The 17,336-nt window shown below is 53.8% G+C and overlaps 1 protein-coding gene across 1 annotated transcript; it reads right to left on the minus strand.

Annotated features, from left to right (window-relative positions):
* Positions 1-533: 533 nt before the first annotated feature.
* R3hdm4 (R3H domain containing 4) lies at positions 534-13,869 on the minus strand. Its single transcript, XM_070008551.1, has 8 exons — positions 13,740-13,869; positions 6,050-6,204; positions 5,577-5,701; positions 5,047-5,170; positions 4,722-4,807; positions 3,821-3,906; positions 3,683-3,738; positions 534-1,581 (listed from the first exon to the last, which is right to left on the minus strand). The coding sequence occupies exons 1-8, from the start codon at positions 13,817-13,819 to the stop codon at positions 1,481-1,483; spliced, it is 813 nt and encodes a 270-aa protein (XP_069864652.1). The 5' UTR covers positions 13,820-13,869; the 3' UTR covers positions 534-1,480.
* Between the last annotated feature and the right edge of the window lie 3,467 nt (positions 13,870-17,336).

The raw sequence follows: 17,336 nt of genomic DNA on the forward strand, positions 1-17,336 counted from the left end.
CCATGAAAGTCTAACGGCCTAACCTCGTACCTCGGTGAGGTCCCATTAGGAGATAGGGTCTCTAGAGAAACTGCAAGTAACCATGAGGTGGGTAGGATGACCCGGATGCAACAGGACTAGGTGTCTATTTCAATAGGGGGGTATTTGGATCCAGGAAAACCCAGAGGGAAAACAACGTGGAGGATGGAGGCAGAGGCTGGTGTGGCCGCAAGCCCAGGGATGCGGAGCGCCTCTGGCAGAGGCAGGAATGAACTCTCTAGAGCCTGGGAGGGAGGGAAGGAGGAAGACCTGGATCTCAGCCAGGCAGCAAACAAAGCCCTGTGGCCCTGGGCAGTCCTGTGCTCCCGCCCCAGGATGACCACACAAGAAAGTCTAAGGTTACATGCTGCCATCTGATCTTTACTGGGGACAGCCCAGGTGGTAGAGCTTCAAAGCTTAGCGCATCTGGACAAACACCTGCTTTACCCAGGATGTGGCCATCACTGCAAAGCCTGGTCCCCAGTATCCCTAGCCAACACAAAGACAAGCCAATCTGCCAGAGCACCAGGAATTTATTAAAACACTTCCCATCCCCCAAGCACACCAAGCAGGCCTGTTCTCCATACAGGACCCCCCTCCCCGCCCCGCAGCTCCTGGCAGGGCAATCAGAGCCAGGCTGGGGGCACAAGGGATGGGGTAACAGAGGTCAGAGGCTTCTGGCTGGAAGTCCTGGATCCCCAGTATAAAGGGAGGGAACAGAAGGGGGAGGGGGGAGAGAAGAGGGTCAAGTGGAGAGCAGGCTGGGGGAGGGGGGACCACAAGACACGCATAACTAAAAGCATAAAACCAGCCCTTGAGATGAAGCTTGTCCTGCGTAGAGGACCCACGCATGTGCGTGCACACATACACACACACACACACATACACATACACATACATGCACAAGACAAAATGCTCTTGGGACAAGGGGCTAAGTCCCAAAGGACACCCCCTCCCATCAGAGGTAAAAATTGGGAGGGATCAAGCAAAAGCTGTCATGAAGCCCCATGCTTTACCAGCCAGGGCAAGTTTTGGGGTTGTTTGTGGGGTTTTGGTTTTTTTTTTTTTCTTTTCAAAGGGGAAATTTAAAAATCTACAACAAATCATGCCAAATACATTAAAGGCGATTAAAACCCCCTAGACTTTTCCCTCCTCACCTGAGCTACACCCTCAAAAAAAAAAAAAAAAGCTAATCAATGAATAAAGAAACATGCCCAGGTGAGGTCTCCCCACCCAGATACAAGTCCCAGAGTGGGAAGCTATGTACAAGGACAGTCTAGGCAGTCCCAGCTGCCAGGATTGATCTGTGAGAGCTGGGCACGGAGGGGACCAGGGTAAGGACCCACCCAGGGGAAGAACAGGTTTCCAAGGACAAATTTTAAAAAGATCAAAGATGGGAGCAGATGGTGTGGGAGATGTTGGGGGCCCTGCGCAGCAGCAGACAGGGCACCGGGAGCTGTCATCATTGCTGCTCCAGGTAGGCAGACAAGAGCAGCCCTGGTGGCAGGAAGTCCAGATGCCGGTTGCTGACCTTCATCTGTCGCCGGCCCTCCAGGTCAGCACCTGTGGTCAGCACACGTAAGCCGGAATTTAGAAAGAAAGAAGCCAGCCAGGTGCTGGTGGCTGACGCCTGTAATCCTAGCTATTTAGGAGGCTGAGACCTGAAGATCAAAGATCAAAGCCAGCCAGGGCAGCAAAGTCTGGTCTTGAGACTTTTTTTTTTTTGGTCAGTCCAGGGCTTGAACTCAGGGCCCAGGCACTGTCCCTGAGCTCTGTTTGCTCAAGGCCAGCACTCTACCATTTTGAGCCTTTCCAGCTTTTCTGGTGGTTAATTAGAGATAAGAGTCTCACAGGGACTTTCCTGCCCATGCTTTGAATCATGATCCTCACATTCTCAGCCTGTGTGAGTCCAGCTGACCTGAAACTCTTATCTCCAATAAACCACCAAAAAGCCTAACGGGGAGAGTGGCTCACATGGCAGAGTACCTGCCTTGAGAAAAAAAGCTCAAGGACAGTGCCCAGGCTCTGAGTTCAAGCCTCAGTATGGGCAAACACACAAAATAAAATGAAATAAAGGACCCGGGTGCCGGTGGTTCACACCTGTAATCCTAGCTACTCAAGAGACTGAGATCTGAAGATCATGGTTCAAAGCCAGCCCGGGCAGGAAAGTCCGTGAGACCTGTTTTTTGTCAGTCATGGGGCTTGAACTCTGGGGTTGGGCGCTATCCCTCAGCTCTTCAGCTCAAGGCGAGTGCTCTGCCGCTTGAGCCACAGCGCCACTTCCAGTTTTCTAGTGGTTTACTGGAGACAAGAGTCTCATGGCCTTTCCTGTCCAGGCTGGCTTTGAACCGTGATCCTCAGATCTCAGCCTCCTGAGTAGCTAGGATGACAGGCATGAGCTACCAGCGCCTGTCTTCTGTGGACTCTCATCTCCAATTAACTACCAGAAAACCAAAAGTGGTGCTGTGGCTCAAGTGGTAGAGTGCTCACCTTGAGCTGAAGAGCTGAGGGACAGCACCCAGGCCAAGTTCAAGCCCCAGGACCAAAAGAAAAAAAAAGATAGATAGATAAATAGATAGATAGATAGATAGATAGATAGATAGATAGATAGATAGATAGATAGATAGATGGATGAATGGGAAAATCTCAGCATATAGAGATGCTGGGGACCCTCATTTGGGCTGCCAGCTGGCACTCTGGGTCTGGTTAGGCCAGATTCCAGGTTCAATTCACAAGAACCCTTAATACTCCCTGGTTCTCAATTGGTGGCTCATTTCCTTCTCTGCTGTCTCCTGTCCCTCTACAGACAGGGACACTGAGATGTGTCCCAAGGCCCAGTAGACACAGGAATCTGACCACATGTCCAGCCTCTTCCTGGGCCTCTTACCTCCCAACCCTCTCTGGTAGAATCCTCGGCCCACCTTCCTCATCCCACCGCAGGCCGTTGTTTTCCCTGTTTCCTCTGCCTGGAACCTTCTTCCCCTCCTCCCCATCTTGCTAGGGCCCTCCCTTTTCTTGTCCAGGCCACAGCTTGACCCCTGTAGAGAAGCTCCCACCCTACCAAGCTCTTCCATTCTCAGTCTTGGGGAACAAAGACGGGCGTAGGGGTTACATCTTCCATACAAAGAACAAGGGAGGGACCATCCTGGGTTGCATGGCAACTGTCTCCTTGGCAACTCCAGGCAGGAGGCAGACACAGGTGTGGGAAGCAGGACCAGCTGGGGCACCTGGAGCTAGCACGGGCAGAACTCATCAGAGGAGAGTCCTGAGAGCACACTGCATTGTAGACGTGGGGGTACAGGCTACAGAGGGAGATCTTCTGGTGGTCCTGGGGATGGAATCTACATGTTAAACGTCCTGAGCGTCTGATTTGGGAGCGCTTCGCACCTTGGCTTTGTCTTTCCACTGGGGGATGTCTCCCTCACAGAGCCCTGGAGCTATGGATTGAGGGTTATCTGTCCACTTGTCCCTCTGTGTCCTTGAGGCCTCCTAGCATGGGGCCAATCACATAGGGAGATTCTGATGAATTACAGAGTCCCATTGCTACCCTTTCCCCAGAAGTCTGAAAAATAAACAAACAAACACACACAGACCCTAGAAGAGCCTTGTCTCTGCTACCCGGGCTGCAGGGGGTCAGCTGGGCTGGGGGGCGGGGCATACTTACTGGCTGAGATGAGGTCCATGTACTGGCAGACGGCGTGGAGCAGAAGCCTCTCAAAACTGTGGAGGAACAGCCATGAACAGCCAAGCCAGAGCGGCCATGGTGAGGAAGAACGTGCTGCCCCTCCCTGCCCCCCACTACCTATTGTCCAGCATGGCCGTGTACACAGCCTGGGGCGACACAGAGAAGAACCGCAACAGCCGCTCCTCCCAGCTCTCCAGTGTTTCCTGGGGAAGAGAGAGAACAGGTCAAGCCACTGCGGGTGCCCACTACCTAGCCTCCCTAATACCTGAGGCAGACTCAAGTTCAAAGCCCCAGGTTCAAATCTTACCACTGACACATCGCAAATGAGTACCTGACATCTTTTCTTTTTCTTTTTTTTGGCCAGCCCTGGGACTTGAACTCAGGGCCTGAGCACTATCCCTAAGCTTCTTTTGCTCTACCACTTGAGCCACAGAGCCACTTTCAGCTTTTTCTGTTTACGTGGTACTGAGGAATCGAACCCAGGGCTTCATGCATGCTAGGCAAACACTCTACCACTAAGCCACATTCCCAGACCAGTACCTAACATCTGTAAGCCTACACCTTTTGCCTAGTGGACTCCTATACACCCTGCAATGCCCACCTTCCTTGTCCTTCCTACACAAAAGGGTAACTCATGCTTTGTAGCTAAAGTCCTGCAACCTGATCACCTTGATCCATTTGCCACTGTCGCTCACCACATGACCACCTGCCCTGAGGAACCTCCTTTTGCCTTGTCTCCAAGTGATAAACTGACATGAAAAAGGGCCATCAAGAAAGCCCATGCCAGGCTGGGAATGTGGCTTAGTGGTAGAGTGCTTGCCTAGCATGCATGAAGCTCTGGGTTCGATTCCTCAGTACCACATACACAGAAAAGGCTGGAAGTAGGGCTGTGGCTCAAGTGGTAGAGCACTAGCCGTGAGCACAGAGAGGCTCAGGGCAGCGCCCAGGACCAGAGTTCAAGCCCTAGGACTGGTTACTGAAAAAAAAAAAAAAAGGCCATGTAAGGTCTGGCACTTACCATGGGGATGCGGCTCCGCTTCAGCACGGACCTCAGCCTGCGGCTGATGCGCTGGAAGCACTCGTGGGGTGTGTATGCTGGGTCCTCTGTGAGAGCCCAGAGTCAGGGTCACAGGTGAGGCCTTCCTCTATGCCTTGCCCAATGCCTGGCCCTACCTACCACAGGCCCCACCCACCGGCGACTATGCCACGCCCACAACATGCCCCACCTCCGTCTTGTGGCCCCGCCCACCCAGCTACTAGGATGGCACACCGCACCTCCTGCCGTGGCCCCGCCCACCCGGGCCCCGCCTCCTACCGTGGCCCCGCCCCCAGGCGGCCCTCACCTCGACGGCGGTCCTCCCCGCGGCCCGGGCCCCTCCTCCTGGGCTTGCTCTGGCCCTCATTCTCCAGGTAGCGGAGCACGCGCTCCTGCTCCTCCCCTGAGCGGTTCATGAAGTCATTCCAGACCTGAAAGTGGCAGAGATCAGAGGGCCGTGAATCTCAGAACCTCGTTTTCCCCACTTGGCAATGGCAAGCCAAGTCGTTGGAAGTCCTCCTGTGGACATCGGTGCGCACTGGGCGCCGAACCCGCGCCAGGCCCGAGCTGGGCAGGCAGGGCCAGTATACACGCAGGTGCTGCGGTCCTGTGGGCCAAATGCTCCTGAAGTCATTAACTCCAGTGTGAGAGTGGAAAGGGGGGAGCTGGGAACTTCCGGGGGCATCTGCGGGGTCTGGGCAGGGAGGGAGACTGAGGCTGTCATCTTGGCGCTGCTGGGAGGGGCTCCAGAAGAGAGATTCCAGCATCAGCCTGGCAGGAAGTAAGCACATGGGTTCCCTGCCCAAAAGGGGGGCAGTGAGGGGCCCTGGGCCTTACCTCCACATAGGTGGCATTGTTGCAGGCCTCTGCAAAGATGCCCGGGGCTGCAGGGAGGGTCAGGTCCCCGTCCTCCAGACCTGGTGGACCTCCATCTGCTTCCATCAAGGTCAGGAGGTACTGAGCTGGAAACAAATGTCATCGGGCTAGGAGGGGCCTTCAGGGTCCCCATGACCATTCTTCCTTCCTGTCTTCCTAGCTTCTTCTCCTCTCCTTTCCCATCCAGCCTCTAGGCCCTACCAATCCAGCCTTGTTGAACTCCTATAGATCCTTTGAAACCCTAGGGTCTCATGCCCCAAATACCCTCTGGCCAAGTCCTGATGCAGTAAGTCTACCGATTGTCAATGCTTGGTATTTTCTGCTCCCATGCCTTGAGCTCAGCAGCCAGCTTATCTTTGGGCAACCAGTAACACAAACTTTCCTGGGGGGGAGGGGGCAGGGAGCACCCTCCCTCCTTCCCCTCCCTGACTTACTGTTCTCCAAGCGCTGTAGGCTTTTCCGCCCTTTGGCTTTGGGCACAAGGTCTGAATTCCGCACAGCCTGGTTGATGAAATGTTGCTTGCGCCTGGAGGCTGAAAGTCTCTTCACCTGGGAGCTGGCTAGTGGGGGCAGGCAGCCCTGAAGAGGCCTGTGGGCAGAGGGGGACCACCCTCAGAATCAAGGTCAGCTTGATGGGGGTCCCTCACTGCCCACTTGGCTTCCCCAAAACTGTGAGAACCAACACCCAGGAGGCAGGGAGAAGCGTGATAACAGATTGAGAAACTGAGGCTGGGCAAAGGGAAGACAGCCAAAGTCCTAAAGCAGGCCAGTGGACAAGAACAGGAGGCCCATGGGCTCCAGGACTTGGGAGGACCAAGCCATTTGGCTATATCCAGCTCTCCCACCCTGGGCACCAGGTAAAGTAGAACACAGCCCCCAGGTGCTCCAGAGCCCACTGCCAGGAGCTCCAACCTCCCCTGCAGAGACCCCAGGAGCCAGGCCAGAGCGGGGCTGCAGCCAGCGGCTCCTCAGAGCTCCTCCCTCCTGGGGTGCTAATTGCCCTTCCATTAAAGCAAATTTAATAATTATGGCGATGGATTAGCTGGTGCTGCCAATCCCCTACCCCCCTCCCACACACACACCTAAGGACCAAAGCAGCCTGGAGAGAGAGGCAAATGTAGGAGGGGGCGGGGGGTTGGATGGAAACTTCCTTTTATTTTTTTCTGTGCTGGTCCTGAGGTTGAAACTCAGGGCTCAGAGCTTTTGTGCTCAAGGCTAGCGCCCTGCCACTTGAGCCACAGCTCCACTTCTGGCTGTCCTGGTGGTTCATTGGAGATAAGAGAGTCTCATGGACTTTCCTGACCAAAGCTGGCTTGGAAATGTGATCTTCAGATCTCAGCCTCCTTTGGGTAGCTGGGATTACAGGGGTGAGCCACAAGCCCACCAAGCTACATGGAAACTTGGCTGATGAGAAGAATCACCAAGATCTGCTTGGCTGACCCCCACAACCCTCAAGCTACAGACTTGGGGCTCAGAAACACCCCACTTCCTGGACAGATGGCAGACTCCAGGGTCTGAGGTACCCCATGTTCCACCCCCACATTCTGACTTCCCCCTCTGCTCCATCCAGGAGCCACTCTGATAAAAGTCAACCCAGGGCTTTTGCATAGTGGGGCCATCATACCTGGCACACAGTGGATTAAAAAATAATAACTGCAGGGCTAGGACAGTGGCTCATTCCTATAATCTAGCCACTCTGGAAACTGAGGTCGTGAGGACTGAGGTTCAATGCCAGTCCCAGTATAAAGTCCTTGAGACTCCATCTCAACAAATACAAAAGGCTGGGTGTGTAAGTGTTCACCTGCAGTCTTGACTATGTGGGAAGCATACATAAGAGAAGCAAGGTTCAGGCCAGCTCCAACAAAATCAAAACACACCTCAGAAAATAACCAGAGAAGAAAGGAGCAGAGGTGGCCAGGCGCTGGTGGCTCACGCCTGTCACATCCTAGCTGCTCAGGAGGCTGGGATCGAGGATTGCAGTACAAAGGCAGCCAGGGCAGGAAAGTCTGTGAGACTCTTATCTCCAATAAACCACTCAGAAAACTAGAAGTGGCGCTGTGGCTCAAGTGGTAGAGCGCTTGCCTTGAGCCGAAAGAACTGAGGGGCAGTGCCCAGGCCCAGAGTTCAAGCCCCACAAAAAGAGAGAGGGGAGGAGGGGGAGAGGGGCTGGGAAGTTGGCTCAGTGGTAGAGCGCTTGCCTTGCATGCTCGAGGCCCTGGGTTCGATTCCTCAGCACCACATAAGCAAAAAGAAAAAAGCCGGAAGTGGAGCTGTGGCTCAAGTGGTGGAGCATTAGCTTTGAGCTGAAGAGCTGAGGGACAGAGCCCAGGCCCAGAGTTCAGGCCCCACAACCGGACCCCCAAAAAAAAAAAAGAGAGAGAGAGGGAAGGAGGGGAGGGAAGGGGAGGGAAGGGGAGGGAAGGGGAGGGAAGGGGAGGGAAGGGGAGGGAAGGGGAGGGAAGGGGAGGGAAGGGGAGGGAAGGGGCTCAGTGGTAGAGCGCTTGCCTTGCATGCATAAGGCCCTGGGTTTGATTCCTCAGCACCCCATAAGCAAAAAAAAAAAAAAAAAGCTGGACATGGTGCTGTGGCTCAAGTGGTAGAGCACTAGCCTTGAGCTGAAGAGCTGAGGGACAGCGCCCAGGCCCAGAGTTCAGTCGCCATGACTGACAAAGAGAAAGGACCAGAGGTTTGGCTTAAGTGGCAGCTCCCTGGCAAGCACAAGGTCCTGGGTTCAAACCTCAAGACTGCCAAAAACCATTAACTCAAAGTCAGCAGAGGGAGGAAAGGAATGGGGGGGTGGGATAAGTGGGAGAAAGCAAGGAGGGGAACAATGTTCAACAAGAATTGTACTTATTTCCTTATTGAAGTAACTGTAGCCCCTCTGTACATCACCTTTACAATAAAATAAATATCTTCTTAAAAATTAAAAAAGTCAGCAGAAGAAGGCTGGGTCTGTGGCTTAGTGGTTGCCTAGCATGCATGAAGCCCTGGGTTTGATTCCTCAGTACCACATACACAGAAAAAGCCAGAAGTGGCGCTGTGGCTCAAGTGGTAGAGTGCTAGTCTTGAGCAAAACGAGCTCAGGGACAGTATCCAAGCCCTGAGTTCAAGACCCAGAACTAGGGGGAAAGTGGGGAGGGGGAGTCAGCACAATAGAACATTCCACCATCCCAGCCATCTAAAAACTTGAAGACACAAATTATAGATTAATGTTCATAACATCATAAGCAAGGCACCAGTGGCTCACACCTGTAATCCTAGCTACTCAGAAGGCTGAGATCTGAAGATTGTGGTTCAAAGCCAGCCAGGGCAGGAAAGTCCATGAGACTCTGCTCTCCAATGAACCACCAGAAAACCAGAAGTGGAGTTGTGGCTCAAGTGGTAGAGCGCTAGCCTCAAGCAAAAAGCTCAGGGACAGCCGGACACCGGTGGCTCAGGCCTGTAATCCTAGCTACTCAGGAGGCTGAGATCTGAGGATCACGGTTCAAAGCCAGCCCGGGCAGAAAAGTCCGTGAGACTCTGATCTCCAATAAACCACCAGAAAACTGGAAGTGGCGCTGTAGCTCAAGTGGTAGAGCATTCACCTTGAGCTGAAGAGCTGAGGGACAGCACTCGGGCCCAGAGTTTAAGCCCCAGGACTGACCAAAAAAAAAAAAAAAAAAGCTCAGGGACAGCACCCAGGGCCTGAGTTCAAGCCCCACGATGCACAAGAAAAAAATAAATAAATTTAAAATAGGAACAGATGCAGGTGAGAAGCCTGAGTCAGACCTTCACTGGACAGCTTCACAGAACCAGCTGACCATGGACCCACTGTCCAGAGCTGTAGAGTTCCAGCCCTGGGTTCTAATACTGCCTAGGGTGTTCCTTACGCTGCTGTGTGTGTGGGGAGTAAAACTTACGAGAGACTGGGAGCCTGGAAAGAACAATGAAGAGCCAAAATAGCCAAACACCCACTTGCTTCTCCCATGACAGAGAGCTCATTCTCACGCTAACACGGATGACACTTCAGCACTGCAACCCCAACCTCCCTGGTCCCCATCCTCAGGCCCCACAGCTATGTGTGTATGTTGGGAGGGGGGGGGGAGTTGTTGTGGTGATTGTTTTTTGCCAGTCCTGGGGCTTGAACTCAGGGCCTGGGCACTCTACCACTCGAGCCACAGCGCCACTTCTGGCTTTTTCTGCTTATGTGGTGCTGAGGATTCAAACCCAGGGCTTCATGCATGCGAGGCAAGCGCTCTACCACCAAAGACACAGTCTCAGCCCAGACCACACAGCTGGAGCACACAGCTAGGCAGCCACAGCCAGCCTCTCCCCACTCCACCCCTGCAGCTGAGCAGGGCTGATAATGCAAGGCCACATCCGCGTCCGCAGGGCCTGGCAGCACCCCCCTTGAGGATTCTCTGGCTCCAGTAAACAAGGCTCTCCCCAGAATAATCTGATCGTGTGTCTGACCGGGAGCCGCTCTGCTTCCCTCAGCCTGACCCCCAGGCCCTTGCTCCAGCACCATCGGTGGCTCCCCAGTGCCTGAGGAGGCTCATCCTTGGCCCGGAACCCATTCCCCTAGCATGGGGAGAATGGAGTGGAGGCCACAAGCACCCCAGAGCTGAGGGTACAAGTCCCATTATCCAATCTAGCTTGTTAAGACTCCACTCAACCTTCAGATTCTAGTCAAAGAAACATCTGGCCTTCGGACTCAGAGTCACCGATTCCCTCTCTACAGACAGGAAGTGGGGCACAAAGGGGAGATGCAGAGAAGAGGAGGAGACCAATTGGTGTCATATGGCTGGGGGATAGCTCCAGGTCTGCTCTACCCCAGGGCCTTTGCACATGCTAACCTGGCACTGTTCCTAGCTCAAATGCTGCTTTATGTCCAAATGCTACCTCCCAGGTACCATGGTCACGCCCCCCAGCTGGTCCAATTGGCCTTATTCAGGCTTAACCAGTTGGCACCTGAGCCAGCTGGACTTTCCTTTCCTTGTTTACTCCTTACCATTGCTGGCTGGTTTCCTAGACCCTGGGGAAGAAGCCAGTGGTTGGAATCTGGGTCCAGCTGGTGTCCCTTTGAGATTCCCCAGGAGACAAGGCATAGCAGGGTATGTGGGGGGGGGGGGGGGCGGGGATCATGATAGGTTTCTTGAGTGAATAACTAAACTCCTGTTTACACTACTCCAGCCAATGAATCCACTATTTATAAAGCAGTGAAACAGGGCCACAGAACTCTGATTCCTGAAATCCTCCAGGCCTCAGAAAATGCCTACACCTGTGGCTCACACCTATAATACCAGTTACTTGGAGGCTGAGATCTGAGGATTGAAGTTTGAAGCCAGCTGGGACAGGAAAGTCTGTGGAGACTCTTTATCTCCAAGTAGCCACCAAAAAGCGAAAATGGAGTAGTAGCTCAAGCAGTAGAGTGCTAGCCTTGAGTGGGAAAAGCTCAGGGACAGCACCTAGGCTCTGAGTTCAAGCTCCAGGGCCAACACACACACACACACACACACACACACACACACACACACACACCTACACTTTAGAAGTGACCGATGCCCATGTTGGGGAGGCAGGATCACACACACACACACACACACACACACACACACACACACACACACACACACACACACACACACACACACACACACCTACACTTTAGAAGTGACCGATGCCCATGTTGGGGAGGCAGGATAATGGGGAGAAAGATGCCCAGAGTGCTCCTCGAAAGCCAGACACACACACACACACACACACACCTACACTTTAGAAGTGACCGATGCCCATGTTGGGGAGGCAGGATAATGGGGAGAAAGATGCCCAGAGTGCTCCTCAAAAGCCAGACACCAGTGGTTCACACCGGTAATCCTATCTACTTAGGAGGCTGAGAACTGAGGATTATGATTTGAAGCCAGCCCGGGCAGGAAAGTCCATAAGACTCTCATCTCCAATTAACCACCTAAAAACCCCAAGTGGGGCTCAAAGTAGTAGAGTGCTAGCCTTGAGCAAAAAAAAAAAGAGCTCAGGGACAACACCCAGGCCCTGAGTTCAAGCCCCACAACTAACAAAAAAAAAAAAGCTCCTGTGAGCTTTGGCTTGGGGCCGGGGGCTGGCCATGCCCCTGGCAAAACCCCACCTTCTTCCCCTCCAGACAGAAGAACCCACTTCCCCATGTTGAAGAGCTAGAGGTGACTCAGCGGGTAGCAGACTGGCAAGGCAGGTAAACACCCAGGAGAGGGCCACAAGGAAGTAATCTAGCGGGTGTAACCCTAACCTCACCAACATTTTTACAGATTTAGCACTTCCGGGATGGGGTGGGGGGGGCAGTTAGTGCCTAGTGGGGATGGTCAAAGGCCCTAGAGCATCCTCTGAGCCAGGCCTGGAAGAGCACACCTGTAATCCCAGTACACAGGAGGCAAGGTGGACACAGGAGGATTTCAAGTTCAAGGCTAGCTAGGGTCACATAGAGACTACGTCAAAACACCACAAAGTAAGTAAATAAGAAAAAGGCAGGCATCCTCTGTCTTGATCAGTGTCTGGCCTGAAAAGGCCACCTAGGTTTCTGGTAAAGACCTGACAGAGCTGGGTGCTGGTGGCTCAAGCCTGTCATCCTAGCTACTCAGGAGGCTGAGATCTGAGGATCGAGATTCAAAGCCAGTCGGGCAGAAAAAGTCTGTGAGATTCTTATCTCCAATAAACCACCAGAAAACCGGAAGTGGCTCAAGTGGTAGAGCGCCTGCCTTGAGTTGAAGAGCTGGGGACAGCACCCAGGCCGAGAGTTCAAGCCCCATGACGGACAAAAAAAAAAAAAAAAGACCTGACAGGTATACTAACAAAACAATAATAATAAAAATCACACTGGCCACAGAAAAATGGAGTGCTAAAACCATTTCAAAGTAAACCTAAAAGGGCAGGACATTTGGGAGAATCATTGAAAGGCAATCATTGAATTTAAAACCCCCCCACTGGGGGCCAGTGGCTCACACCTGTAATCTTAGCTACTCAGGAGGCTGAGATCTGAGGATCAAGGCTCAAAGCCAGCCCAGACAGGAAAGTCTGTGAAACTCTTATCTCCAAGTAATCCCGGAAAACTAGAAGGGGAAGTGTCACTCAAGTGGTAGAGCACTAGCTTTGAGTGAAAGAGCTCAGGGACCAGGCCCAGGTCCTGAGTTCAACTCTTGAGTACCACCAGCACATACACACAGAAACAAAGCTGGGCTCCGGTGGCTCACACCTGTAATCCTAGCTACTCAGGAGGCTGAGATCTGAGGATGAACACCGGAGTCAGCCAGGGCAGCAAAATCCATGAGATGTTTTATCTCCAATGAACCACCAGAAAAGCAGAAGTGGAGCTGTGGCTCAGAGTGGTAGGGTGCTAGCTAGCCTTGAGTGAAAAGAGCTCAGGGACAGCGGCCAGGTCCTGAGTTCAAGCCCCACAACCAACCAACCAAAAATCCCTCCCATTTACTCCGCACCTCACAGAGCCAGGTCACTGTCCACTCAGAAAAGCCATAGTGGGTGCGACCCACTTAACAGAGGGGGAAACTGAGGCATGGACAAGCAGCCCAACCCTCCCAGGGCCCACAGCCCCTTAGTCAAGCCCAAGTGGATTCTCCCCCGGCCCCGGCAACACGGTGGAGCGGAGCGGGTCACACAGCCCCGCGTCCCACCACGCCCACCCCGGTCCCGCCCAGGCCCCTATTCGCCCCATTTTATCTGGGAATTTCCCCAGAGGGGAAACTGAGTCCCGTCTGCCAGGAGGGACGCGGGGTGGGAGGTGGGCGCGGGCGCGGGGCACCGGGGCCCGGGAACCGACCCGAGGCGCCCAGCACGGGCAGGGCGGTCGGGAAGACCCCGGAATTCTGGGGGTGCCACCAGCGAGTGGGAAGGGGAAGCCGGGGCGGGGAAGGGCGGAGAAGACGCAGGGAGGAAGGCGATCGCCCGCCCCAGGCCCGCGACACGAGGGCACCCCCAAACCCCCGGGAGGACGGCGCCCCCAACCCACGGCGGGGAGGGAGGGGCGCGAGGAGGGAGACCCCGTGCCCGGGCCCGCGGCGGGCGCGGAGGCCCAGCCCGCGCCGCCCCCCGCCCCGCCCCGCGCGGCCCCCGCGCCCCCGCGCCCCCGCGCGCGCTCACAGCCTCCGCGGGCCGCCCGGGCCGCCCCCCGCCGCCGCCGCCGCCTCCGGGCCGCCCTCCGGGTCCTCCAGGGCGACCATGGCGCGGGCAGCCGCGACGCCGCGCCCGGCTGGGCCTGCTGGGGCCTAGCAGGAAGTGACGGCCGGCCGGGGGCGGGGCGCGGGGCGGGGCGCGGGGCGGGGCGCGGATCACACACACACAGACATACACAGACAGACAGACAGACAGACACACAGACAGACACACACACACAGACACACAGACATACACACACAGACACACAGACACACAGACATACACACACACACAGACAGACACACACAGACACACACAGACACAAACAGACACACAGACAGACACACACCCAGAGACACACAGACACACACACACAGACACACACACACAGACACACAGACAGACACACAGACACACAGACAGACACACACATAGACAGACACACACACAGACACACACACGCACACACACACAGACATACACACACACAGACACACACACAGACACACCGAGATCGGGGTGACCCCGGTGCCCACACGGCCCCAGGGAGCCGGGGATCGCAGCCCCCACCTCTCCCTCTCGACCTCCGGAGTTTTTATTCAGTTCAACGAATGCGGGTCGCTGGGGACTTTGGGGTGATCTGAACTGGGGGGGGGAAGATGGGGGGGCCTGATGAGGGCAGGCCTGGGGCCTGGGGCGTCTAAGAAAGGCCTGTGAGAGCCCGGAACGCAGAGAGCAGCGGGTGCAAAGGCCCCTGGGCTTAGTGCGCCCAGTGATTGACAGATTGTGTGTGTGTGTGTGTGTGTGTGTGTGTGTGTGTGTGTGTGTGTGTGTGTGTGTGTGTGTGTGTGTGTGTAGAGGGTGACAGACACAGAACTTCCTCCATTGATGTGTACAGCAGAAAATTGAACCATGCCTTAGGATCTAGAACCGCTCCTCTGGACTACAAGAAGTTGTGGGAGGGTCTGCGAAGGTGGCTCAGTGCTAGAGCGCTTGCCTTGCATGCATGAGGCCCTGAGTTCAATTCCCCAGCACCACATAAGCAGAAAAACAAGAAGTGGCGCTGTGGCTCAAGTGGTAGAGCGCTAGCCTTGAGCTGAAGAGCTGAGGGACAGCGCCCAGGCCCAGAGTGCAGGCCCCATGACCAACAAAAAAAAAAAAAAAGAAGAAGCAGCAGCAGCAGCAGCTGTGGGAAACCATGATGGTGGGAAACCACAATGTAAAGACCACAGGAATGCAACCTGCCAGTTCCTCACCTGCCAGTTCCTCCTTCATGGTAGAGGAACGTGTTTCGGACAAAGGATGTGATTGGTTTTTGTTTTTGTTTTTTTTTGGGGGGGGTCCGGTCGTGGGCCTGGGCGCTGTCCCTCAGCTCTTCAGCTCAAGGCTAGCACTCTACCACTTGAGCCACAGCGCCACTTCTGGCTTTTTTTTTTCTGCTTATGTGGTGCAGAGGAATCGAACCCAGGGCCTCATGCATGCAAGGCAAGCGCTCTATCACTGAGCAACCTTCCCAGTCCATGTGATTGTTTTAATAAGGAAAGGAAAGAAAAGAGAAAATTTAAAGATGCCCACCCTTCCACTCCCCATGAGCCTGCATATACTTTGGGATTATTGTGGGGATATCTGTGAAAAGAGGCAAAAGAAATCAACAGTGATACAAATCTGAAGGAGACAGCACTGGGGAGAGTTTTTGTGATGTCCAGCTTCCAGTATTTTCCCCTTCCTCCTCCCCCTCCTCCTCCTCCTTCTCCTCTTCCTACTTTTTCTTCTGCAGTAATGGGGTTGGAACTCAGGGCTTTGCACTTAGCTGACATTCTACTACTTGGGCTACCTTTCTAGCCTGTTTGGGTTTTGTTGTTGTTGTTTTGTTTTGTTTGCTGCTTAACTGGAGATTGAGTCTCTGGACTTTCGTATGGAAGCTGGTCTCCCACCCAAGATCTTCCCACTCCTGGCATAAAGAGAAGTTTGCTACTGGCACCTGGCTCCAATATCTTTTTTCCCCCCTGCCTATCCTGGGGCTTGAACTCTGGGACTGGGCACTGTCCCTGAGCCTCTTTGTGCTCAAGGCGTGCACTCTACCACTTGAGCCACAGTGCCACTTCCAGCTTTATCTGATTTGTTTATTGGAGATAAAAGTCTCACAGACTTTCCTGCCAGGGCTGACTTTGAGGTTCAATCTTCAAATCTCAGCCCCTGAGTAGCGAGGATTATAGGTAAGAGCCACCAGTGCCCAGCCAATATCTTCTTAACACCCGTCTGAGCCCCCGCCCCCCCAAAAAACCCTCCTAGCTCCTTGGTCCTTTAGCCTATCCATGTGCTGCTAATTACAGCTAATGCATTCCAAAGTCCTGCCAGCTGCTAATGTATTCCCAGACTCAGGAGATTCCCACAAACAGGCGCACCATCCCTGCCTCCTCGTCACCACTGGCCTTCATTCTAAACTAGTCTTCAGTATTACTCCCAAAGAGCAGTCTCATGCCTGTAATCCCAGCTACTCAGCAGTCTGAGATCTGAGGATCATTGAAGCTGGCCTGGGCAGGAAAGTCCCTACAACTCTCATCTGCAATTAAGCACCAAAAACAAAAGAACAGAAGTAGAGGTGTGGCTCGAATGATAGAATGCCAGCCTTCATTCAGCACACAAGCTCAGGAGCCTGAACCAAATATAAATAATAAATAAGTTTACCCTAGACTGATTTTTCCAGGCTATGGTCAAGAATAACTAAGCAGGGTATGGTGTCACATACCTGTAGTCCCAGCTACTCAATCTCAGCCGAGGTCAGGGAATCAATTCAGTTCAAAATTTAACACCAGCCTGGTGCTGGAAGACTTTGCCTTGAGGGCGGGGAGGGGTAGAGAGGGAGAAAAAAAAATTTTTTTGCTAGGTTTTATTCAGGATAAAAACCTAAGAAAGACCAGGCACTGGTAGGCTACTCAGGAGGCTGAGATCTGAGGATTATGATTCGAAGCCAGCCCAAGCTTTAAAGTCTGTGACACTCTTTTCTCCAATTAATCACCAGAAAAGCAGATGGTGCTGTGGCTCAAAGTGGTAGAGTGCTAGCCTTGAGTGAAAGAGCTCAGAGACAAGACCCAGGCCCTGAGTTCAGGCCCCACAATCAACAGGGAGGAAAGAAAAAGTATAAAAAGGCTGAACCGGGCACTGGTGGCTCATGCTTGCAATCCTACCTACTCAAGAAGCTGAGATCAGAGGATCAGGGTTCAAAGTCAGATTGGGCAGGAAAGGCTGTGAGGCTTTTCTACACCAAAAATCCAGAAGTGGGGCTGGGAAGATGGCTCAGTGGCAGAGTGCTTGCCTTGCATGCATGAGGCCCTGGGTTCGATTTCTCAGCACCACATAAGCAAAAAGAAAAAAAAGCCAGAAGTAGTGCTGTGGCTCAAGTGGTAGAGCGCTAGCCTTGAGCTGAAGAACTAAGGGACAGTGCCCAGGCCCAGAGTTCAGGCCCCAGGACCGGACCCAAAAAAAAAAGCCAGCAGTGGAGCTGTGGCTGAAGTGGTAGAATACCAGATTTGATTACAAAAGCTCAGAAACAGTGCCCAGGCCCTGAGTTGAAGCCCCAAG

Source organism: Dipodomys merriami, unplaced genomic scaffold, assembly GCF_024711535.1.
Source record: "Dipodomys merriami isolate MVZ:Mamm:240054 unplaced genomic scaffold, mDipMer1.0.p SCAF_70, whole genome shotgun sequence".
In the NCBI taxonomy this organism is placed as follows: Eukaryota; Metazoa; Chordata; class Mammalia; order Rodentia; family Heteromyidae; genus Dipodomys; species Dipodomys merriami.

Excerpts from the sequence above, each read along its gene's own strand:
- R3hdm4 (XM_070008551.1), bottom strand. The coding sequence starts at position 13,819 with ATGGTCGCCCTGGAGGACCCGGAGGGCGGCCCGGAGGCGGCGGCGGCG. Across the intron at positions 5,702-6,049 it reads CCTACAGCGCTTGGAGAACA|CTCAGTACCTCCTGACCTTG; the intron begins GTAAGTCAGGGA and ends ATTTGTTTCCAG. Across the intron at positions 4,808-5,046 it reads CGGGGAGGACCGCCGTCGAG|AGGACCCAGCATACACACCC; the intron begins GTGAGGGCCGCC and ends GGGCTCTCACAG.